Source organism: Panulirus ornatus, chromosome 55 (assembly GCF_036320965.1).
Source record: "Panulirus ornatus isolate Po-2019 chromosome 55, ASM3632096v1, whole genome shotgun sequence".
Lineage (NCBI taxonomy): Eukaryota > Metazoa > Arthropoda > Malacostraca > Decapoda > Palinuridae > Panulirus > Panulirus ornatus.
Genome location: NC_092278.1, coordinates 33215069 through 33240524, shown reverse-complemented (window position 1 = coordinate 33240524; position 25456 = coordinate 33215069). Strand labels below are relative to the sequence as shown.

The 25456-nt window shown below is 48.7% G+C and overlaps 2 protein-coding genes and 1 long non-coding RNA gene across 5 annotated transcripts in view; 1 reads left to right on the top strand and 2 right to left on the bottom strand.

The window, feature by feature from the left end:
* LOC139765657 (uncharacterized) overlaps nt 1–25456 on the top strand; it is a 60835-nt gene that overhangs the window by 28070 nt on the left and 7309 nt on the right. The gene's annotated exons all lie outside the window — the stretch shown is intronic.
* Nucleotides 530–25273, bottom strand: LOC139765651 (phosphoenolpyruvate carboxykinase, cytosolic [GTP]-like). 3 transcript variants are annotated; one of them, XM_071693351.1, is made up of 3 exons: nt 25132–25254; nt 2913–3033; nt 530–2727 (listed from the first exon to the last, which is right to left on the bottom strand). In XM_071693351.1, exons 1-3 carry the CDS (start codon nt 25179–25181, stop codon nt 925–927), a joined length of 1974 nt encoding a protein of 657 aa, XP_071549452.1. In that variant the 5' UTR covers nt 25182–25254; the 3' UTR covers nt 530–924. The 3 variants fall into 3 exon arrangements, with proteins under 3 accessions (XP_071549452.1, XP_071549451.1, XP_071549453.1); XM_071693350.1 differs by lacking the exon at nt 25132–25254 and adding an exon at nt 4053–4366; XM_071693352.1 differs by lacking the exons at nt 530–2727; nt 2913–3033 and adding exons at nt 22494–24667; nt 24826–24946 and having other exon boundaries at nt 25132–25273.
* Nucleotides 9153–12211, bottom strand: LOC139765653 (phosphoenolpyruvate carboxykinase, cytosolic [GTP]-like). Its single transcript, XM_071693354.1, has 3 exons — nt 12051–12211; nt 11515–11638; nt 9153–11301 (listed from the first exon to the last, which is right to left on the bottom strand). Exons 1-3 carry the CDS (start codon nt 12095–12097, stop codon nt 9499–9501), a joined length of 1974 nt encoding a protein of 657 aa, XP_071549455.1. The 5' UTR covers nt 12098–12211; the 3' UTR covers nt 9153–9498.

The window sequence follows — 25456 nt, the reverse complement described above, 5'->3', positions numbered from 1 at the left end:
CGTTATTATTTAGCTCGAGATTCTTCCAGATAAAAAGATTCGTCCACGTTCAGTAAGCGATACGAATCTAATTTTCCTTCGCCTCCGTGTTAACTTGAGAAGAGGCGAAATCATCCATTACATTCAGAACAGTAGATGGGTCGGGCAATGTAAGTCGTCAATATCAGATTACACTGCTACCCTGTAAGTCGAAGTCATCGAACAGATTTACTGTAAAGGTTCCATATCGCGTGACTGGGTAGGTGTCTCCAGCCAGATATCTCCAGGCAGATGTCATTTCTCGTCGGTGTGGCTGGACGCCGACCTCACCGTCCATTTCTGATGGACCAACACTCTCCCACAACCCCACCTGGCATGAAGAACCCCAGCTATCCTTAAAGGAATGATGCGAAACCTTCGACGATTCATTTCGTTTTCGCTCATGACCTCTATCGAGTCTCGGCTATTACCTCTTTTTTCCAATATACTCTAAGCCATTGAGCAACCCTTCCGGGTAGATGATAGGAAATAAAATGAGTTCTCTATATTCGTGAATAGATGATTTGAGTTTTATTTATAACCAAAGATGCTTAGATCACAGAGATATCATAATGCACTGTACAACCCATACAGAAAGATGTCCAGCACAGCTGAGACTTATTAAAACGCTAAAATGGCGTTATCTTTACAAAATAGTGAAATGGTATATGGCTTTGTAGTGAATATGTATAGCTTCAGTGAAGATAACTTAATGGGGATGAAATGGATGAGAAATGCATGATTGAAGTATTGTCGAATGCTCGAGGGCAGTTAGACATCAGCAGGCGTCAGTGATGTACTTTTAAATAGGGAAATCACATCCCTATTGCTTAGTCCTTTTCTCAAAACTTGAATCGGCCAGACTCAACAGACAGCAGCATGCCGGACTCAAAGCCTTGCATTGGATTACAACTTCTCAACTCGCTTCTCCAGTCTCTTGAGTTGATCCCGCACCTCGTTGGGCAGGTCGTCGCCAACTTGTTCGTCAAAGTACTCGGCGATGTGGCGCACCTCCTCTTCCCAGAACTCCTTGGGAAGGCTGAATAATTCGTCCATATCAATGTTCTCGTCTTCGAGGCCAGCCATGTTGATGGAAGAGGCTTTTGGCAGGAGGCCTATGGCACTCTCCTCGCCCTCTTCTTTGCTGTCAATGCGCTTCAAGATCCAGTCCAAAACTCGTACATTTTCACCGAAACCTGGCCAAATAAAGTGCCCTGTTTTGTCCTTGCGGAACCAGTTAATGTGGAAGATCTTGGGAAGGGGCTTGTCTGTGCGGGTCTCCATGCTGAGCCAGTGCTGCAGGTAGTGACCGAAGTTGTAGCCGAAGAATGGTCTCATGGCGAAGGGGTCGTGCATGATGACCTTAGCCTTATGTTTGGCTGCTGCCGTTGCCTCAGATCTCATAGCTGCTCCTACCATCACGCCGTGCTTCCAGTCGAATGCCTCGTACACCAGAGGCACTCCCTGAGGTCGTCTTCCGCCGAAGAGAATAGCAGAGATGGGGACGCCCTTAGAGTCTTCCCAGGCAGGGTCGATGATGGGGCATTGGCCGGCTGGGGTGCAGAATCTGGAGTTGGGGTGAGCGGCTGGCTTGCCGGATTCTTTACTCCAGTTGGTGTCGCCCAACCAGGACGTGATGGTAACATCGTTGGGGATCTCCTTCTCCAGACCTTCCCAGAACACTCCTCCATCACTCGTCTTGGCAACGTTGGTGAAGATTGTGTTGGAGAGAACGGTTTTCATAGCCACGGGGTTGGTGTGCATGGAAGTGCCAGGAGCCACGCCGAAGAAACCATTCTCAGGATTAATGGCGCGCAAGACTCCGTCCTCGTCAAACTTCATCCAGGCGATGTCGTCGCCCACGCACTCTACTTTATAGCCGGGCAGCGAGGGCGTCATCATGGCCAGGTTGGTCTTGCCACAGGCAGAGGGGAAAGCGGCAGCAATGTACTTCTTGACGCCCTGAGGGTTGGTGATGCCCAGGATGAGCATGTGTTCGGCCAGCCAACCTTCACGCTTGGCTATTGTTGAACCAATACGAAGAGCAAAACATTTCTTGCCCAGGAGCGAGTTGCCTCCATAACCTGATCCGAAGGAGATGATCTCGTTAGTGTCGGGTATGTGGGTGACGATGGTGCGTGCGGGGTCACAGGGCCAGTTGTTGACTAGGGTCTTCTTGAGGGGCAGCGGGCAGCCTACTGAGTGAAGGCACTTGACGAAGTCTTCTTCACCAAGAGTTTCCAGCACTTTACCCCCCATCCGCGTCATGGTACGCATTGAGGCCACAACGTATGGAGAGTCAGTAACCTCAACGCCGATCTTGGATAGTGGAGAACCTACGGGTCCCATGGAGTAGGGCGCCACGTACATGGTTCTGCCAGCCATGCAACCAGGAAAACGCTCCTGGACGGCGCCCTTCAGATCCTGAGGAGACATCCAGTTACCCAAGAGTCCCTTGACGCCCTCCTTAGGTGTAGGGATGGTCTCACGACGGTCCTTGGTGACGATGAAGGTCTTGCTCTCCACGCGAGCAACATCTCCGGGGTCAGTGCGGGCCAACCAGCAGTTCTTGTACTTGGGCAGAGGCTCGATCATGCCGGCCTGCTGCATGACGTTGAGCAGGTTTCGCAGCTCACGTTCACTGCCATCACAGATGTGCACGTTCGCTGGCTGACAGAGGCGGGCGCTCTCCTCCACGAACGTCCGCACCTAAACAGTAACAGACATCAGACACGATGAAGTAATGCGGGAAAGACTGTACTCAAAACGTAATCAAAGATGATATTCTTAGCTTCAAAGTAAAACATTATACAAGCAATCTTCCTATGTACTCAACAGTTTAAGAATATCCTGGCTGATGTTAGCCATGTAATTGAAGCTGTAGCAAGACTAACCTTGGGCTTGAGGTCGGACAGTTTGCCATGGACGAAGTTGAGGCCGCGGCTGTGGAAGGTGAGGTTCTTCTTGGCTGCCTCAGCGGCGACGCGGGAAGCCTCGCTCACCACGCTGGTCAGCCTGGAGGAAGAAAACACGCATCATTCAATCGCACTTTCTGAACCCGCAACACACATTGATCAGTCGCATGTCATGTACCCGCAACATTTATGTAAAAGCCCATGAAGACGCAACATTGTGACCCAAACCTCACTGTAGTCATTATCAGTTTCGCAAGCATTCAGAGATAATATATTTTACTGTGTTGATAGAGATAATGCGCTGAGGGAAAGTTTGATGAGATTAAGCAAGAGCTCCGCCACATTACTAGTAACCACATCCTTTGCTTATAAGAAGCCGATAAGTCTATTAACAGTTCAAGTGTTTTGTCTTTCGAAAACCGAACGACAGTAAAAATTCAACCACACTCTCCATATTTAGGCAAGGTTACTGGAGGATGTGTAACGTAATGTATCGCTTCGTTGTGTTTACATCGGTGAATTACATTGTATAATAATAATGAGTGCTTTTGGTACAAAAATATCTGAAGTTTTGTTGACATGTTTTTATAATTTTTTCGATCGTCACGAAAAGGGAAATGTGTACAAGATAAAACTTCTTCATGACGTGAGACCGCCGAGACCAGAGAATGTGATCAATGTTTGTGTGGTACGGGAAGATAGTTCTACTCTCCTATTCCCCTCGTCTCTTTGCCTTGAATATATGTACCATGTCCTTTACTCCTTCTTATGTATGTATGCACTCAGACACACGCCCTAGCCTGAGGTAGATACCTATTTTATCGGCCAGCTCTTACGGGAGATGAACAGCTGGGTGGACTCTGGACCGGCTGCCGGTACTAGGATTCGAACTTGTGTGGGGGTTTGATCCCAAGGCCGTCCGTGCATGCATGACGGTCAGTTATCACTATACCATAAAGGTCCTTTTGTGTGTGTGTGTGTGTGTGTGGGTTATTCATGACCAGTTTAGCCTTACGGATTGATACATGGAACTCAGACAACGTCGTATTTAAAGTGAGAGAAGCGTTGGGTAGAAACGCACATGAATACGAGAGAATAAAGTGTGGACTACCAACCAACCTGGTCTCCTGCTTGATCATGTTAGAGTCCTCGTTGGGTAGCACCATGCTGATGTGTTTACAGGGCGCTTGCTGACGGGTGGCAGAGAGGCGGGGGAAGGAGGAGCGGACTAGGCTATGACCATATGGTCGTCGGTTTCGCGAGGGCAGTGCCTCCACCTGCTCCATCGGCTGCTTATATTTGTCGTAGCTCACAGGGGCGCGTCTCGTGATAACACGTAATTCTATTATCAGCTTGAGAGCCTGTGGTTTGAAAAGCTTTCTGTGTACTGCCACCTTACCTAAGGCCAAGGACGACATTATGCATCGATTAAGACTTTGGTGTCTGTAGATTTATAAGCTGTTGAACACAGGTGACCAGCTATGAGTATCGTTGATCACTGAGTATGTTGATCACTGAGGAGAACTTTTAAGGTGGCAGTATTGAGTATTGAGTAGGCTAAGCTGTGATTGGTCAGCTCACCATCACCCCCATTCTGGTCTTACGTAATCCAGCTTCTGAAGTACATTTCCCAACACGAGTTGAAGATAGTGAGTGCTACATGCCCTGTCTCGTCGGAATTTACAACCGCGTCTGTTGAGAAATGGATCAACTGGCTAAGAAACCGACTGTTCCCTCACAGTGAAGTGCAAATTTCAGGATAAATGGACATTACGGAGGAAGAAAAGCTCCAGTGGGCAACTATAGTTAGTAAAAAAAAAAAAAAAAACGATTAGAAATGCAGCATTTTATGCTACACCAACAGAAAGGGAGAGCAACTGCTGCCACTCCGACCAGCTAGCAACTGCTGCCACTCCTACCACCATTAGCCAGTCCAGCACTACCATGGTGTATTAGGCACAAGAAAACCTTGCCAGCTCCCTTTAACCTATAGACACTTCAAAACCCTTACAAACAAGTCATCTAGTGTTAGGAATCTAACTTAGAAGGAGCCGCTGTATACGGAAAAAAAGAGAGCACCTAAAGAAACTTATTTCGACGTTGAATTACATGCCATGACCAGACTGACCTCATGGATGTAATGCGACACTGACCACATCTCAAGCGTAGCACTAGAATTGCGACAGAATCAAGCCACCCAAACTGGGATGGTTTCAGCACCTTAACACAGCAGAGCTCGTAGACGCACCGAAGAAAATTACAGATGGAAATACGTACCATCTCAGATCTGCAGAAACAAATGAAAATGAAGAAAAACGATGACACATTATGGATGACGACTAGTTCACCAAAGCAAGAAGAATGAAGAAATCATCGTAATGTATATCTTACAACCCCCAGATGGATGAAGTCCCCATAATAATCATCACCAGCGTAGTAGAATTCTACCGAAGCTGTACAGCATCACACGTATTCCCACATCAACCCAGGCGTCACTGTAGCTAGCACGCAGGCCAAGCCAAGGGGCTCAAGGACAACGAGTCATTACCCACAACAAGGGTACGTACGTAGTCCACAAACCCCGTCACCTTCGCGAGGGAGACGGCGACGGTGTGGCAGGCACCTGCAGCAAGCCATGAGACACAGTGTTCCGTACATTTAAATTGAATGACGATGTAAACAACGCGGTTATTCCATAACTTTTGAAGCAAGACGTCATAAGGTAACCGCTGACGTAGTATTCCTTTACAGACAGACACTGGTGTTTCTCGTTTGTAATTACTCCCCATTCCAATTTAGTAGGCCCATATATATATATATATATATATATATATATATATATATATATATATATATATATAAAACTACGAAGAAAAGAAATGAAAACGGTTTAAGTCCCGAGTGCACGTTTGTGTATTACATTTCAAGGTAGAATTCTATCCTGAAGATGCAATACACGAAAGTGCGCTCGGGACTTACCGTATTTCTACATGCACGGGATAGAATGAATTGGTATTTTGAGGTTGACTTGCTGTCAAGGGACTGACCTAGAGCATGTGAAACGTCTGGGATAAACTATGGTGAGGTCTGTGAGGCCTGGTTGGGGATAAGGAGCTTTGGTGTGAGCGCGTTACACGTGATGGCTTTAGAATGGATGTGAGTGGATGTAACTTTTCTTCATGAGTTCCTGACGCTACCTTGCTAACGCGAGAAACTGCGGTCAAGTTATATATATATATATATATATATATATATATATATATATATATATATATAATCACATAATACCCTTCAACAGCCAGGATTCGAACCCAGGCCCTTTTGCGTGGCTGTTGGAAGGTATTATGTGTTCTATGTGTTCTATTCGCTATTTCTCGCGTTAGCGAGGCAGAGTTAAGAACAGAAGACTGAGCCTTAGAGAGAAAATCCTCACTTGGCCCCCTTCTCTGTTCCCTCTTTTGGAAAAGTAAAAAACTGGATGGGAGGATTTCCAACTCCCCCCCGCTCCCTCCCCTTTTAGTCGCCTTCTACGACACGCAGGGAATACGTGGGAAGTATTCTTTCTCCTCTATCCCCAGGGATAATATATATATATATATATATATATATATATATATATATATTCTTCCTATCTTAATCCAGGTAACCAGTTTATCGACCAACCGGCCAAGAGAAAGATAGGCAACAAAGTAATGCGCGAGAGATCGAGCGAGTGTGGTGGTGGTGTGAGGATGACATCAGCGAGAAGGTGTACAGCAATCAAGACATATTTGCCAGCTTAGCGAACTGACTTGAACTGAACAGAGCCAGTGACAGTCACCTGACGGACATGTGAACCACAACAGGACAATGGAGGTTGCCTCTGTCGTTTCCGGCCTCCTCCTGATACGTAATGAGTCATGTGTCGTCACCGCCCCGTCGACGGACGATGGTGCTGCCACCTACCTACGTCACCGTCTTAACCTCCGTCCACGAAGACGAGGACGATAACAAAAGAGTACGTAAGAGGCTTGAGAGCAACGCAGACGACAACTGCCAGTCTTGCCGAGCTAGTAAATGTCTGAAGCACTTTGATAACGCACCCCATCGGTACCTTGAGAAGATCCACTGTTTAAGTGCGGATGTGTGGCGTGTGAGAGAGCTTTCCACTACGCTGCGGTTGAACGATGATCGAGCAGGGGCTGGCGGATCAAACCAGTCTGTCTCGAGGTTCACACACACACACACACGCGCACACACGCGCACACACGTGTACACACACACACGTATCTGCACTTAACACACTCTCTTTATACACGTGCACTTAGGCACACACACACATGCGAAGATTTACACAAACACCCACGTACATTGGCACATAGACATACATTTATACACAACATATACCTTCAAGTTGGACTTGAGGGGGTTAGATACAATGCCCAGCCAGAACTGGAATACATATCTCATTTGGTCTCTGAGCTACAAAGAAAACATTGAGATGTTAGTCTTTAACCTCGAGGGAAAGATTGTACATCAGACGAAAGAAGCTTAGCCGTCTAGATCGAGGAGAACAGCGCCAGGGTTAACCCTGGACCCACACTGGGGGAGCGACGGGACAAAGGGGACAGACAGACAGTACACTAATGTCGTCGCACTTTGGTCTGAAACATGGAGGAGCCGGCTGAGGACCTGGATGAGGAGGGGACAGAAGGAATAAGAAAATCATGTAGACGAACAACAAATAGAAAATGTGATTAGAAAACGCTTTTGTATCGTATTAAAGCTTCGGATTAATGAAGGAAACTAAAGAAAAGCGTGAATCTTCTTCCCAGAACTCATATTTAACAAACCCACCCATCTATCAGGCTTGGGTTCGAGTCCCGGACGGGGCTGTCGGCTCGCAACCAACCCCAGCAGTTCATCTCCCTCCTCCCCTTTAAGGGTGGTCGATGGACGGGTACCTGTCGCAAAGGGTGGGTGTAAGTTTGTATGATGATAGACATACACACACACGTTGAATGTACCAGGTTACGAGATGGGGCAACACGAGCGTAAACATTTCTCTCGCTAACACACACACACACACATATGAACACCAGTATCAAGGCACGTTCTGCTGACGTGGTTGGTCAGCAGGCAGGATCCTGTACCCAGCTCGACGACAACAACATGTCTTCAGGAAGGCGTCACATGTTCCCCTCCCATGCGAGGTATGTCAACAACAACACAACCAAAATTTGATGTTCTAGAGAGCTTCATCAATAGTCTCCCGCCAGGTTGGACGTACAGGTATGAGCTGTCAGGATATTGATAATGTATTCAGTGCGCCTCAGACCATGTCCTCGATCACCTGCCAAGATCGTATCTCCTCCACCTAGGGCCAGCCAGCTCAGGTCACATGACAGATGAACGTGTATAGTCGTAATGAGAATGCCCCTGCGCGTGATCGATTCAGTATTGCTTTGCAAGCACTGAGTTAGCACCCTCTTCCAAGCGTATGGTTGCACGGACTCTATCAAGGCAGTCCATGAAAACCGATTCTATTTCACGATGGCGGGATAATAGTAAAGGCTCTAGTGTCCATACCCATCCCTTCCGTCCTTTCCAGCTCATCAACACGTCGTTTTGTTTTAGTTTAGCAGTTGATCAAGATACTGAAACAAAAGGGCGCGACTGTTCCTTGCTATTACCTCCGTCTACACGACACTTTTGTCTCGTGCAGACTTGGTCGTTATAGTATGCCTGAGTGTTCCTGACGACTCATTATGAGCTGAAGAGCGCGGACGTGTCACACACACACATATATTCACCGGGAACAACAAATGAAGGAAGTGACTTTGGCAGAAGGACACGAATGTGTCCGGTGAAAGCTTGCCTTTATGTATGTGTTGGTGTTGCCTTGTGTGGAGCGGGATATGACTATATGATGTACCAAGGAGGATTGACAGGACAAAGACAGAAATCGGCTACAGATGTGTACAGTTGCATGGTTAGACGCCTCAGTTCCCTAGAGATGTGGAGCCTACCACCTGATGGTGGTGGGTCAACTCATCTGTACTTTACTTACGACCTCCATATGTCGCTTTTAGGTACTAATCTCCATTAACGACACTTAAAAGACTATAAATTATCACGTTATGTTTGAGAAACTTTAAGGGCTCGTTATTCAAATATCTTCGTCTGTTCTTCGTTGTCATAAACCCTTCTGACTAATTAGGAAAACGATAAAAACGAATGTTTCATTCATATGAAAATATATATATTTATTGATGATTAAAGAAAATTTCATCGAGACAAAATGCGCAGTACAAAGAAGAATATTGTTCAGTACAGCTGAGAAGTTAAAATCAGAGAGTAATAGGATGGTACAAGAGAGTGAATGTTAAAATTATAATGAAGTTACCCGATGAGGGTTTGATGAATGACAAATGGTTAAGAGAAGAAAGGAATGAGTCGTATTTGAAGAAGTCACTTAGAGTGAAGCAAAGTAAATGGGATTTCACACCCCCATTTGTGTTGCCATTGATCTGTAAATTGCTAGATAGGCATAGCTCACAGCTTGGTGCCATACTATAACTTAAGATTATAACTTCTCAACTCGCTTCTCCAGTCTCTTGAGTTGATCCCGCACCTCGTTGGGCAGGTCGTCGCCAACTTGTTCGTCAAAGTACTTAGCGATGTCGCGCACCTCCTGTTCCCAGAACTCCTTGGGAAGGCTGAACAGCTCATCCATATCAACGTTCTCGTCCTCGAGACCAGTCAAGTTGATAGAAGAGGCCTTTGGCAGAAGTCCTACCGCGCTTTCTTCAGCCACGTCCTCGCCATCAATTCGTTTCAAAATCCAGTTCAGGACTCGCACGTTCTCCCCGAAACCTGGCCAAATGAAGCGTCCCTTCTCGCTCTTGCGGAACCAGTTAACGTGGAAGATCTTGGGAAGGGGCTTGTCTGTGCGGGTCTCCATGCTGAGCCAGTGCTGCAGGTAGTGACCGAAGTTGTAGCCGAAGAATGGTCGCATGGCGAAGGGGTCGTGCATGATGACCTTAGCCTTATGTTCAGCTGCAGCCGTTGCCTCAGATCTCATAGCTGCTCCTACCATCACGCCGTGCTTCCAGTCGAATGCCTCGTACACCAGAGGCACTCCCTGAGGTCGTCTTCCGCCGAAGAGAATAGCAGAGATGGGGACGCCCTTAGAGTCTTCCCAGGCAGGGTCGATGATGGGGCATTGGCCGGCTGGGGTGCAGAATCTGGAGTTGGGGTGAGCGGCTGGCTTGCCGGATTCTTTACTCCAGTTGGTGTCGCCCAACCAGGACGTGATGGTAACATCGTTGGGGATCTCCTTCTCCAGACCTTCCCAGAACACTCCTCCATCACTCGTCTTGGCAACGTTGGTGAAGATTGTGTTGGAGAGAACGGTTTTCATAGCCACGGGGTTGGTGTGCATGGAAGTGCCAGGAGCCACGCCGAAGAAACCATTCTCAGGATTAATGGCGCGCAAGACTCCGTCCTCGTCAAACTTCATCCAGGCGATGTCGTCGCCCACGCACTCTACTTTATAGCCGGGCAGCGAGGGCGTCATCATGGCCAGGTTGGTCTTGCCACAGGCAGAGGGGAAAGCGGCAGCAATGTACTTCTTGACGCCCTGAGGGTTGGTGATGCCCAGGATGAGCATGTGTTCGGCCAGCCAACCTTCACGCTTGGCTATTGTTGAACCAATACGAAGAGCAAAACATTTCTTGCCCAGGAGTGAGTTGCCTCCATAACCTGATCCGAAGGAGATGATCTCGTTAGTGTCGGGTATGTGGGTGACGATGGTGCGTGCGGGGTCACAGGGCCAGTTGTTGACTAGGGTCTTCTTGAGGGGCAGCGGGCAGCCTACTGAGTGAAGGCACTTGACGAAGTCTTCTTCACCAAGAGTTTCCAGTACTTTACGTCCCATCCGCGTCATGGTGCGCATTGAGGCCACAACGTATGGAGAGTCAGTCAACTCGATACCGATCTTGGAAAGTGGCGATCCCAAGGGTCCCATACAGTAGGGCACCACGTACATGGTTCTGCCAGCCATGCAACCAGGGAAACGCTCCTGGACGGCGCCCTTCAGATCTTGAATCGACATCCAGTTACCCAAGAGTCCCTTGACGCCCTCCTTAGGTGTAGGGATGGTCTCACGACGGTCCTTGGTGACGATGAAGGTCTTGCTCTCCACGCGAGCAACATCTCCGGGGTCAGTGCGGGCCAACCAGCAGTTCTTGTACTTGGGCAGAGGTTCGATCATGCCGGCCTGCTGCATGACGTTGAGCAGGTTTCGCAGCTCACGTTCACTGCCATCACAGATGTGCACGTTCGCTGGCTGACAGAGGCGGGCACTTTCCTCCACGAACGTCCGCACCTAGAGAATCATATGCCTCGTTACTACCAATACGTTCACTAGAATTACATCTGTCTGACAGTTTATGACATTAACACGAAGAATTCGATCATAAATTACATGATAAAGCTAAAGGGAAGTGGTTTTGCAATGCATCTTTCAGATATATAAGTGGAAGACATCAATCGTAGGGCCTACAACAGATAACATGTAAACATCTTTCAACTAACTAACCTTGGGTTTAAGATCGGAGAGTTGGCCATAGGTAACGGTGAGGCGGCCACGGCTTTGGCAGTCGAGGTTCTTCTTGGCTGCCTCAGCGGCGGCGAGGGAGGCCTCACTCACCACGCTGGTAAGCCTACACAGAGGGAGATTATTACATCATGAGCATCAGCGGGGTAAACCTCCACATAAGACATGAGATACGTAATCGTAATGTTAATCTTCATATAATAATCATCAGCAGAGTGATCATAAGTTCATTATTCTTAAATAAAGTACTTTTTCACGAATTGCATCTCTAAATTAACAATGTAACGGTGTACGCAGCTATGCAACACAAAATCAAACAGAGTTATTCCATCTTAAGCCAGATCACAGAGTTATAAAGTCAACAACATATAAAGTCAAAAACATAGAGTTATCGAATCAATGTAGACAGTTAACATGGAACTCACAATCTGACACTTAGAATTCACCGACTGTGTGTGTGATAACCTTACGTTAGAACCAAAGAGATCTCATACACGAAAAGGGATAAAGGGACTTACTTGGTTTCCTGCATGATGTTGTTGGCAGAGTTGTTGGATAAAACCATGTTGGCGATGTTGGTTGGTATTACACGTAGATGTTGAAAAGAGATGTCAAAGACTTACACAGCTATGACCATTGCTTGTGTGCCCAGCTTGACTGAAGATCCAGTGACGCTCTCTGCCAAAACGCCCGTTTATATTGGCCACCGCTGACATACGGGTCCCTAGCCCTGACGTCATACAGATATCTGACCGTGGAATTTCAACTCTTAACGTACCACCTCTCTTACCTTGTCTGTGTTACCCTAGTATTCCCCGTTGTACAACGAAGGAAACCAAAGTCCTTTAAGCTGCAAATATTCGAAAACAAGAGACATCGAGAAGGATTAGGGCAAAGTTGCGTTAAGTATTAAGATCAGAAACTGTCATGAAACTTGCGCATCAGCGGCAGGAGCAATATGATTGGATGGCGATAGCCGAGCCCCCAGCGTGCTGGACTCTGATTGGTCTACGGTAAAGGCGTACCACAGCCCTCCGCCTCAAGCTGACGCAACTTACAGGTTTGTTGCTAGGGGAATGGGGCCTGGCTAAGGCTCTCGTCAGACAAGGTTTCATATTGGGATTTGTATTTCTTTGTGTTTGAGAGATAATGTAGGCTGAGCGTGAGGAAACTGACCTTCTTGCGAAACTAAATATTCGTTTATGTACAAGACACGTGTGCAACTTTGGTATGCTAAACTCGGCATGTTAATTTACGGATTTTTATAGCTCTAACATACTATATACATTTTCTGCACATTCAGGACAAGACTTGAAGTAGTTAGATGTGTATCTCTAGTGTGGAATACGGGCGCTGTTCTCTCCGTCATCCCAGAGATAGAAATAGATATTAGCTCTCTACTGTGGGTGAGTTTTTTTTGACGTCGCCATCTCACGCATCCTAGCTAGAGCGTTCCGCAGGTGCCAGCGCTGTAGCCTTGTCTCTTATTGCGTCTCGATACTGTGGTTCTCGGTCATGGTATATACGGACGCATGTAATCATCCTTTTTCCTTAGATAGGCCTCTTACCTCTTATTTTTTTGGACTAAAAGCTGATGTAGGTATGGCTATGGGATGCAAGACGAGTAATGATATAGTCTTGATAACTCTCTACTTTTGATGAAATATATAGGTTAAGCGCCCTTGGCCTAGCTATAGAGTTGGTCATGACACAGCTGCTTGGATCGTACCCACCCTGATGTCCTTTTGTCCCCTCGAACCTGTCGTGTGTCTGATGAGTTTGCAAAGTCAGAGACAATTTAAGTCTTCATTTTCGGCCTTGACGATGATGAAGCCAGTACGCGCACTAGTGCGATCAAGAGGGTTCAAACGAACTTGCTTGCTCGCCTCTGTCCCCTTCGTTCCTTCACAACCTCAGTGGACGGAAACACACATACTTAGTCAGCGTGACTACATTGCTGGTAATGTACGACAGCTGACCTGCTTGTCCACAAGGACAACATCGCAAAAGCGCTTCCATCCCAGTTTCACGAAATTTCAGTCATGTCGTTATCGTCTCACTTCAGCCAGGCGCTACGATCTCTTAAAGTACTCAGAGACTCTACTGTGCTGCATTTGTTGTCTATAGTATTTTTTCTTTGTTCTGTCACATACTGCGTCTTAGTTACGTATTGCGCCTTAATTACTTATTGCGTCTTAATTACTTAACCCTCCGTACTCGTGTGTGTGTGTGTGTGTGTGTGTGTGTGTGTGTGTGTGTGTGTGTGTGTGTGCCAGATTCACATATGGGTAAAGACACAGCTGTAGATATCTCTCGATTGTTGACTGGGCGATGAAGAACTTCGGAGGGTGTGTGTAACTTTAGGGGTTCTCGCGGGCGTTGACTGGGGTAACGGGCTTTAAAGAGACGAAGAATTTCGGGCGGAGGAGAGTGATGTAGGGTTCTCGAAGGAGTGCGATAGTGTAGAGAAGATTGAGACAACAGAAGAGAAGAGGAATAGAGCCTTGGGCTGAACTATGATGTTACGGAGTGACATTTTTTGGGGGGGAAGGGTTGACAGTAAGACACACCTTGTCTCCTTTAAGCAGCTGCTTACATCTATGATGTAAGTCGAGGGCGATTTCATATGTAAACTCACATCACTTCAACACCCTCAAGCCTCTTTTATATAACTAACTTACATCGTCTGTGATGTAAGTCAATGGGGAACTCACTCATACGTTCAAACTCACACTTCTTGGACATCATAAGCCTCCTCTGTAAATCAACTTACATAGTCTGTGTTGTGGATCGGAGAGATACGTTTTCATACATTTTTAGAGTTATATGAAAATTCATAAATGATTTTCTTTTTTTTTCGTACACATCTCGACGAGAGAGGAAGGTTTTGAAAAACATCGTTCGGACAAGGAATCTTTAACGAGCCAAGAGATCTGCTCATATGAGCCATTATATTCTAAGTACAAGGAATGCTTATTTTTTCAAGACCTTCATACTTGATCGCCGTTTACCGCGTCAGCGAAGTAGCGCCAGGAACAGACGAAGAGAGGCCACATTCGCTCACATCCATTCTCTAGCTGTCATGTGTAAGTGCATTGAAACCACAGCTCCTTATATAGAATCAGGTCCCTACAGGCGTTTCGATGGTTTAACCCAGATGTTTCACATGCCCTGGTTCAGTCCATTGACAGCGCGTCGACCTCAGTATACCACATCGTATTAACTCACTCCATCCCTTGCACGCCCCTCGCCCTCTTGCGCGTTCAGGCACCGACCGCTCAAAATTTTCTCCCTTATCTAAGACGGAAGACGTTTCGTAATTCACTGTTGAGAAGGTGGGAGGGATGGAGGGAAGGGAAGAAAGGGAGGGGAGGGAGGGAAGGAGTGTGTGTGGATGGAGGGAAGAAGTGGAGTGAGGAGGTAGAATGAAGGTAGTCGTGGGAGTGCATATACATCCCCTCCTTATCCCCACCTGGGAGCTCGACACCACCTGAAAGTTAGGTAGGATGAGGTCGTCCTCCACCCTTCCCTTCTCCCACCACCGCCGCCGCCCAGACGCCTCCTCCTCCTCCTCCTCCACTTCAACCACGCGATCTCAGAGGCGCCAGTCTGTCTGGCGACCCCACGAAGAGGGCAAAGAGGACACTGGAACAGGTTGGTAGCTGTTTCTCTCGCCTTGGCTCTCAGACGCTCAGGTGCAAGACATCTGCTGCAGGAGTACAGAGGAACGTTCGTCACCCCCTGCCGTTGTTCAGGTGGTACACATCTGCTAAAGCTGCTCAGGTGTACGAATACATTCATGTCACATCTGTTGCAGCTGTCAGGGTGTACCGAGACATTTGTAATATCTCCTGCTGCAGATTTCGAGGTGTGGAGAGACATCTGTATCACAGCCAAACTTGCTTTGAGTGGCATCTGTGTCAGGTATTACTATAGGGGTTAAGACACGTGGCACACGTGTAGCTACACAGCAGGGTCACACTTGCTGTAGCTACACAGCAGGGCCACACTTGCTGTAGCTACACAGCAGGGCCACACTTGCTGTAGCTACACAGCAGGGCCACACTTGCTGTAGCTACACAGCAGGGTCACACTTGCTGTAGCTACACAGCAGGGTCACACTTGCTGTAGCTACACAGCAGGGCCACACTTGCTGTAGCTACGCAGCAGGGCCACACTTGCTGTAGCTACACAGCTGGGCCACACTTGCTGTAGCTACACAGCAGGGCCACACTTGCTGTAGCTACACAGCAGGGCCACACTTGCTGTAGCTACACAGCAGGGCCACACTTGCTGTAGCTACACAGCAGGGCCACACTTGCTGTAGCTACACAGCAGGGCCACACTTGCTGTAGCTGTACGAGTGGATTAAGACGCATGTGATACGTCTTGAGGAACTGTATAAGTAGAGGGAGATGTCTGTATCTTTTGGTCCGGGAGGCCGCCTCTTATTGATGGTCGGGTGAACAGTACACCTGTTGTTGTTAGTCAGGTGTGGGCTCACACCTGTTGCTCTTGGTTCTGCCGCCGGTCAGGTGTATAGAGACACTTGTTGGCCGTTGTCGGGAGTGAAAAGACACCCGGTTGTTGTTAATATGGGGCATGGATACAACTGTTGTTGATCAGGTGTTGTGGGGGATGGGGGGGACATACACATCTGATGGCAGTTGGTCAGATGTAGGAAAACACCTGTTACTCTGGGATCAGCGTAGGAAAACACCTGTCGTAGTCAGTTGTGGGGAGAGACACGGATGCGTCATACCCAGTGGTCTTGTAGGAGGACTGAACCCCGCCTCGACTTATATACAAGGAACCGATAGACTCGTTAAGAACGCCTCAGGGAGCCCGTCTGTCTATCAGTGTCGTCAGTCAGCTAACATTGCAGGTGGTTTACCCCTGTGTGTGTGTGTGTGTGTGTGTGTGTGTGTGTGTAAGATCATCCCTTGACGTTCTACAGGCCACTCTCTCTCTCTCTCTCTCTCTCTCTCTCTCTCTCTCTCTCTCTCTCTCTCTCCGAGACGTCGGTCGGGCTTTGCCTTGTATAACCGGAGGTTACAAAAACGCTACCCCTCCCCCCCCTTCCCCAACCACACACACACACACACACACACACACACATCCGTTTACATAACGTCGATACAGATCAAGGAACATGAACACCCACAAACTAAGCTTGGGTTGCACAGCAGAAAAACGTTTGAAGTACTCGGGACTTCGGGGATTACACGAAAGTGCTGCAGAGAAGACCCTTCCAGTGAGAGAGAGAGAAAACGTGTTTTGAGAGAATTGCTCTCGCCGACTTCACCTTCCCAAGGCTCCTGGTCACGTGAGGTGCCGGGGCCGGACAACAGAAAATGGCCACCCAGCAACTGGCCCGAGGCACGTATGACGTCACTTTCCCCCCCTCCCCACATCTCGTTCCCCAAACCCCCCACGCTCCCCACCTCTCGTTGCTGCTCCTTGCTGCATACTGATGCACAGGCCCTTGTTGCAAGGGGCAACGCGGCGTTGGGCAGCTAGAAGAAGGTGACCCCCTCGTGTGCGTTACGAAGGAAACTGAGCAGTTTGGGCTGCGACCCGTGCAGCGTGTTGCGGAAGATTGCCTCTGAGCCGATGATCTATGTGTTTGCAGGAGCGGGCTGCGCACCTGGCGATCACACGGAACCCAGAGAGGCTGGCTGGCTGTTCCAGCGGGCAGCAAGGGCGCCTGACGACTGCAGTGCGACCCCTGGAGGGCGTCCAGACCAGCGGGGCGAGAAAAGGCAATGTGTGTGTGGGGAGAGAGAGCAGCAGCAAGTGGAACCCTGGCACGTGGGATGTTCAGATGAAGGGCTGTCTGGAAGGGAAAACTGGGCTCTGGCGATTTGGAAGGGAAAACTGGGCTTTGGCGATTTGGAAGGGAAAACGGGGCTCTGACGACGTAAAAAAGCGATGTACCTCGGAGCACAGCGCCCCTCTGGAGCGACCAAGACTCATACTGGGAAGAAGCCCCGAAAAGCTCCGTCGTTGGAAGGCTCACGACTCATGCTGCAGAGAAATCACATACCCCAACACCTCTGGAGTACACAGAACTCGCACGAGAGAGAAGCAACGCACCACAGCACTTTTACACCGCTATGAAGATCGCAGCAACGAAGATACGACGATAGGTACGCCCCACGGTGCATGGATCAACACTGTGGTGGAGCTACACGCAAAAGAACCCCATCGTTGACGTTGGACCCGAACTGGAGGGAAGCTGACGACATCAGTTTCGCAAGGGCACCCACAACTCACACCAAGAAGTAGCCGCACACAACGCGCTCCTGTAGTATTTTGGACATTTGGATACACACTGGGGAAAAGCCAGTGCTCCTGGAGTAGCTATTTGGACACACACTGGGGAAAAGCCTGTGCTCCTGGAGTATCTATTTGGATACACACTGGGGAAAAGCCAGTGCTCCTGTAGTATCTATTTGGATACACACTGGGGAAAAGCCAGTGCTCCTGGAGTATCTATTTAGACACACACTGGGGAAAAGCCAGTGCTCCTGGAGTATCTATTTGGACACACACTGAGGAAAAGCCAGTGCTCCTGGAGTATCTATTTGGATACACACTGGGGAAAAGCCAGTGCTCCTGGAGGATCTATTTGGACACACACTGGGGAAAAGCCAGTGCTCCTGGAGTAGCTATTTGGATACACACTGGGGAAAAGCCAGTGCCCCTGGAGTATCTATTTGGATACACACTGGGGAAAAGCCAGTGCTCCTGTAGTATCTATTTGGATACACACTGGGGAAAAGCCACTGCTCCTGGAGGATCTATTTGGACACACACTGGGGAAAAGCCAGTGCTCCTGGAGTAGCTATTTGGATACACACTGGGGAAAAGCCAGTGCTCCTGGAGGATCTATTTGGACACACACTGGGGAAAAGCCAGTGCTCCTGTAGTATCTATTTGGATACACACTGGGGAAAAGCCAGTGCTCCTGGAGTATCTATTTGGATACACACTGGGGAAAAGCCAGTGCTCCTGGAGGATCTATTTGGACACACACTGGGGAAAAGCCAGTGCTCCTGTAGTATCTATTTGGATACACACTGGGGAAAAGCCAGTGCTCCTGGAGTATCTATTTGGATACACACTGGGGAAAAGCCAGTGCTCCTGTAGTATCTATTTGGATACACACTGGGGAAAAGCCAGTGCTCCTGGAGTATGTATTTGGACCCACACTGGGGAAAAGCCAGTGCTCCTGGACCATATATTTCGGAGACGGGGGATAAAATTTGCACGATGATATCCCTGGAGCCGTTTGAACTCACAAATGAAGGAGAAGCCACGGACCACAGCTTTCTTAGTGCACATAGAACTCATAACGGGGAGAAGAAGCCGCCACGAACCACAGCTTTCTTAGTGCACATAGAACTCATAACGGGGAGGAGGAGAAGCCACGAACCAGTGCGGCCCTGTAGTACGCAGAACTCACGCTAGGGAGAAGCCATGGGACCAAAGCACTCTTCGAGCACCTCTTCAGTAACACTGGGATGGAGGTCCTTGTTGACCCTCTTCACGCGGGTTAACAACACGTCCCGGAAAACAGAGTTGACAAAAAAGAACCTTCAAGTAAGGCCATGACATCAAAAAACAAACCTTTTGTGGAAATTGCTCAAAATAGAGACAGGGGGAAAAAGAAACCTTTTGTGGAAATTGCTCAAAATAGAGACGGGGGGAAAAAAGAAACCTTTTGTGGAAATTGCTCAAAATAGAGACAGGGGGAAAAAACCCTTTGTGAAATTGCTCAAAATAGAGACAGGGGGAAAATATGTCTAAAATGTTAATCCTTTATATATTCATTTCAGAATTTACGTGGATGAAAAGAGAGGGATTGTATCCATGTGCGGTTCGCCTCATGGGTTAACCCCATGGGCCCGTCTACGTTACACTTATCAGGGCCTGAACTTAGCCATGTTCGCTTCAACCCGTTGGGCCACACTCGATTATACTACTCAAGGACTTCTGGTGTAATCAGTCTGTTATCTCAGGGCCTAAGAGGAATATACTCCACGGAAATAGCTTTCTCTCATACTTTGTGATAGCATTCGGGAATCACTTTACGGTTGTCGTGAAAAGATAATGAGTGGGTCCAGTCTGCTCGCACCTCCCCTCACAGTCATGAAACGTACGTCATAGCTGATGCAGCTGTTCAGGACAGCTGAGGCACACCCTCGTCGCAGCTGATGCAGCTGGCGACCAGCTCTCCTTCGTGAAGCACACATAAGGAATCTAAAGAATTTACATTGAATTTTAAGTAAAATATTTCTTTTCCAGTCAGCATGTCTTTGTCACGACCTTTGATTCTTTCTTGAAATATCATCATGACCAAAATTCTGGCATACTGCTTGACTATCCTGTCACCAACTATGATGGTGAGGGGGAATGGGCCTGTCTATGCTGGAGTGGGAGTAAGGGGCCTTCTCCACCTATATCAGTGTGTGTGCGTGTGTAGGGGTGGAGTGGGGAAGGAACCTTCTCCATCTATATTGGTATGTGGGGAAGAGGCCTTCTCCATCTATATTGGTATGTGGGGAAGAGGCCTTCTCCATCTATATTGGTATGTGGGGAAGAGGCCTTCTCCATCTATATTGGTATGTGGGGAAGAGGCCTTCTCCATCTATATTGGTGTGCGTGTGTGTGTAGGTGGGAGGGGCGGCCTTCTCCATCTATGGTGATGGGTTAGGAGGAGGATTGATTCTGCTGTACCACCCCGTCTCCATGTTTATTTCTGAGTGACGCAGAGCCCTCTTCTCTCGCGATCCTCTCTTCATTCACGGCAGTGGATTGTGGTGAGCCTTCTGCTTCACTATCCTCTCTCGATCCGTAGGGATGAGGATAGTACTATCCCCCCCGTCCTGCAGCAGCAGATACCCTCGTCGTAGACCATCAGAGGTCTTCTGTCATCTAGTTCTCCCTGGCACACGGCCGGTGGGAGGGGGACGTCTGGGGATGCGGTGTGGGGCAACTGACCTCCTCTCGGTGGGTAAGCGGTGGCATTGCCGGGCGTTGCTCTTCGGCTGCCACTGTGTGTGTGTGTGCTGGGAGGGGATTCGCCATGTGTTCATTGCAACTGTAGGGGAATTAGGAAGACGCGACTCGTTCTCGTGTCTCAGGTAGGTAGCACCATGAACCGTGCGTCGGCTAACTGGAGAATTCAGTGACATTGAATTAACCAACTGATGCGATGGAGATAACTTCCATATTTCTATCTAAAAGGGAAAAAAAAAGAAGAGAGAAATGCTCCCTTGTTGCTCGCTGGTGCGATTATTTTAAGAGCTGAGTACTCACGTCAGTTTAACTCCTGGTAGACTTCCAGATGTAAATTCGAGTAATGTCGATGATTACATTAATGGAAGAGCGAATGTCCCGGTTCGGCAGGTATTGTAGCTGAGGTAAACGTGTCTCTGTTTGGAAACTAGAATTGATTTCCTGTCGTTTCTTGTGAATCAATATGAAAACGGATGAATTTCTTGTGCGGGAAGATGAGCAATGTATGACGTGGACATATATATATATATATATATATATATATATATATATATATATATATATATATATATATATATATATATATATATGTATATATATATATATGCCTACGGTCAGCGCTGACACAGACATGGAGAACGTCTCCGGAATTGCATCTAGTACCACAGAAACTGAGTCATTGTAGAAGTTCAGTTTCTGCAGTGACGGAGAATGACAGATCACGAGAGAGATAGATAGATAGATAGAGAGAGAGAGAGAGAGAGAGAGAGAGAGAGAGAGAGAGAGAGAGAGAGAGAGAGAGAGAGAGAGAGAGAGAGAGAGAGAGTGTGTGTGTGTGTGTGTGTAAGCTGGGCGCTGACTCTGCCCCAGCAACTGGCCCGTGGCTCCATGACGTCACTCACCACCACACACTGCTGACTGCATATGCTCATGGGGGGAGGGGGGGCGGGGGAGATGGCAGGGGTAGCGTGGCGCCTGGTAGCTGTAAGATCACCTGACCAGGTGTTGCAGGGGTCAAGGGAAGGTGTAGCAACTTAGAGGGGTCCCACATCAAAGTGTTGCAGGGGTGTCACGGGAAGGTGTAGCCACGTAGAGGGTCACACAGCAAAGTGTTGCAGGGGTGTCAAGGGAAGGTGTAGCCACGTAGAGGGTCACACAGCAAAGTGTTGCAGGGGTGTCAAGGGAAGGTGTAGCCACGTAGAGGGTCACACAGCAAAGTGTTGCAGGGGTGTCAAGGGAAGGTGTAGCAACGTAGAGGATCCCACAGCAAAGTGTTGAAGGGGTGTCAAGGGAAGGTGTAGCAACGTAGAGGATCCCACAGCAAAGTGTTGAAGGGGTGTCAAGGGAAGGTGTAGCAACGTAGAGGGGCCCCACAGCAAAGTGTTGCAGGGGTGTCAAGGGAAGGTGTAGCAACGTAGAGGATCCCCACAGCAAAGTGTTGTAGGGGGTCAGTCGGGCTGTGACCAATATGCGGTGACATCTCGAGATGTTATACGAACCATTGCCGTTCCCTGGTAATGGAGGAAGGTTGACCTGGTCAGGCATCAGGTCACAGTAACAATATATCTGTGTCATTTGGTCTGCATGGTCTCCAGACTGAGCCAGTGCTGCAGAGAGTAAACCCAGAGGAATACTCTCGTTGCTAAGGGGTTCGTACATGACCGCCTTTCATCTCATCTTGCAGAGCAACTGAGGGCGGTACTCAGTGTAGGTGACCTTCCACACACAGGAAGAACTGACTCTCGCATGGCTCTGATGTTGGTGTGGTTGGAGATTATATGCCGTAGGGTTTATACAGCTCAATCATCATTCCACACTAGGGAATAAGCCTCGCATTCAACTGCAAAGGTGTACACAACACACAAGCATCAACTGTAAACCTTGTGTCTCCTTGTCTGTACTGTAGTACATCACCGGAATCATAGAAAACAAGAACATTCATATAAAAGATATTTTTTCTCCACTTAACCTATTACAGAAGGAACAGTTCTATCACAGGCATGCAAGGTAGTGCGCGAAATAAACTCACACAAACAGGTTGCCCAGCACAGCTGAGGCAACTTGTGTTGTCGGTACATTAAGATATGACTGTGGGGGTAAACAAAAGAAGTTACAGTAGATGAATTGATCTCTCATGCAGATCATGATACGTGGAACGTTATAGTACGTGAGGGGATGACGTGATGATGATCAATGAAAGTTGATTAAAGTGACTGAAGAAAAATAAATAGCATGTGTTATCAGTACTACAGATGATAAAGTGACCGATGAAAAATGAATAGGATGTGTTATCAGTACTACAGATCTTTCACAACTTCTCAACTCGCTTCTCCAGTTTCTTAAGTTGATCTCGCACCTCGTTAGGCAGGTCGTCGCCAACTTGTTCGTCAAAGTACTTAGCGATGTCACGCACCTCCTGTTCCCAGAACTCCCTGGGAATACTGAACAACTCTTCCATATCAATGTTATCGTCTTCAAGGCCAACTGTGTCAATGGCAGAGGTCATTGGAAGCAGTCCTATGGCGCTCTCGTCGGCCACGTCCTCGTCATCAATTCGCCTCAGGATCCAGTCCAGGACTCGCACGTTCTCCCCGAAACCTGGCCAAATGAAGCGTCCCTTCTCGCTCTTGCGGAACCAGTTAACGTGGAAGATCTTGGGAAGGGGCTTGTTTGTGCGGGTCTCCATGCTGAGCCAGTGCTGTAGGTAGTGACCGAAGTTGTAGCCGAAGAATGGTCTCATGGCGAAGGGGTCGTGCATGATGACCTTAGCCTTATGTTCGGCTGCAGCCGTTGCCTCAGATCTCATAGCTGCTCCTACCATCACGCCGTGCTTCCAGTCGAATGCCTCGTACACCAGAGGCACTCCCTGAGGTCGTCTTCCGCCGAAGAGAATAGCAGAGATGGGCACGCCCTTAGAGTCTTCCCAGGCAGGGTCGATGATGGGGCATTGGCCGGCTGGGGTGCAGAATCTGGAGTTGGGGTGAGCGGCTGGCTTGCCGGATTCTTTACTCCAGTTGGTGTCGCCCAACCAGGACGTGATGGTAACATCGTTGGGGATCTCCTTCTCCAGACCTTCCCAGAACACTCCTCCATCACTCGTCTTGGCAACGTTGGTGAAGATTGTGTTGGAGAGAACGGTTTTCATAGCCACGGGGTTGGTGTGCATGGAAGTGCCAGGAGCCACGCCGAAGAAACCATTCTCAGGATTAATGGCGCGCAAGACTCCGTCCTCGTCAAACTTCATCCAGGCGATGTCGTCGCCCACGCACTCTACTTTATAGCCGGGCAGCGAGGGCGTCATCATGGCCAGGTTGGTCTTGCCACAGGCAGAGGGGAAAGCGGCAGCAATGTACTTCTTGACGCCCTGAGGGTTGGTGATGCCCAGGATGAGCATGTGTTCGGCCAGCCAACCTTCACGCTTGGCTATTGTTGAACCAATACGAAGAGCAAAACATTTCTTGCCCAGGAGCGAGTTGCCTCCATAACCTGATCCGAAGGAGATGATCTCGTTAGTGTCGGGTATGTGGGTGACGATGGTGCGTGCGGGGTCACAGGGCCAGTTGTTGACTAGGGTCTTCTTGAGGGGCAGCGGGCAGCCTACTGAGTGAAGGCACTTGACGAAGTCTTCTTCACTAAGAGTTTCCAGTACTTTACGCCCCATCCGCGTCATGGTGCGCATTGAGGCCACAACGTATGGAGAGTCAGTCAACTCGATACCGATCTTGGAAAGTGGCGATCCCAAGGGTCCCATACAGTAGGGCACCACGTACATGGTTCTGCCAGCCATGCAACCAGGGAAACGCTCCTGGACGGCGCCCTTCAGATCGTGAATCGACATCCAGTTACCCAAGAGTCCCTTGACGCCCTCCTTAGGTGTAGGGATGGTCTCACGACGGTCCTTGGTGACGATGAAGGTCTTGCTCTCCACGCGAGCAACATCTCCGGGGTCAGTGCGGGCCAACCAGCAGTTCTTGTACTTGGGCAGAGGTTCGATCATGCCGGCCTGCTGCATGACGTTGAGCAGGTTTCGCAGTTCACGTTCACTGCCATCACAGATGTGCACGTTCGCTGGCTGACAGAGGCGGGCGCTCTCCTCCACGAAGGTCCGCACCTGTATGTTAATGAGAAACATTACTTAACTTTGAACAATGACGTGAGCTCGCGACGATTTCAGAATAAAATCCCAAATTTAGGTGAAGGAATTTTAGGATATTTCGATAATTGTTGTCTGGGTATGGACGAGGCAGTGCAACAGATGGTAGAACTCACCTTAGGCTTGAGGTCGGACAGTTTGCCATGGACGACGTTGAGGTCGCGGCTCTGGAAGCTGAGGTTCTTCTTGGCTGCCTCAGCAGCAACGCGGGAAGCCTCGCTCACCAAGCTGGTCAGCCTGGGAAAAGAGGACAAGTGTCTTCAACTCTTGCCACCACCGGAGTAATAATGGACTGAGGCCCTGATGCATTTCTTATGTATACATATATGTGTACGTCAGAAGACTGGATGTGACTTCGGGTCGTTAGATATCGAGGAAAATCTGTACAGTGGTGAGGGGGGAGGAGATAGAAGTGGACCTACCTCGTCTCTTGCATCATGTTGGTGGCGGCGTTGTTGCTGGAGAGCACCATGTTGACGTGTGGCGGTGGAGATGTTGGCGAGTGTGGTTACTCAGCTGCGACCATCACCGACGGTCGGCCGTGGATGACAAGCGGAGGTTGAGTGACCAACGTGGCGCAGTCTCCCGCTTTATATCGGGTCTCGCTGGTTGGCTTGGAGCGTCGTCCCCGCCCTCTGACGTCACACTCACGCCAGCCCGCGGACTTTTAACCTGTGCCAGTTGCCGCCTCTCCCACGAGCAGCGAGAATAATCGAATCACCTCTGCTCATGTTTCAGTACTGCTGA

Bases quoted from the DNA above. Each gene is read 5' to 3' on its own strand.
- LOC139765653 (XM_071693354.1), bottom strand. From the start codon at position 12,097: ATGGTTTTATCCAACAACTCTGCCAACAACATCATGCAGGAAACCAA. The intron at 11,639-12,050 runs GTAAGTCCCTTT...CCCTCTGTGTAG, and splicing joins AACATCATGCAGGAAACCAA to GCTTACCAGCGTGGTGAGTG. The intron at 11,302-11,514 runs GTTAGTTAGTTG...ATGATTCTCTAG, and splicing joins TCTCCGATCTTAAACCCAAG to GTGCGGACGTTCGTGGAGGA.
- LOC139765651 (XM_071693350.1), bottom strand. From the start codon at position 4,351: ATGTCGTCCTTGGCCTTAGGTAAGGTGGCAGTACACAGAAAGCTTTTC. The intron at 3,034-4,052 runs GTTGGTTGGTAG...TTCTTCCTCCAG, and splicing joins ATGATCAAGCAGGAGACCAG to GCTGACCAGCGTGGTGAGCG. The intron at 2,728-2,912 runs GTTAGTCTTGCT...GTTACTGTTTAG, and splicing joins TGTCCGACCTCAAGCCCAAG to GTGCGGACGTTCGTGGAGGA.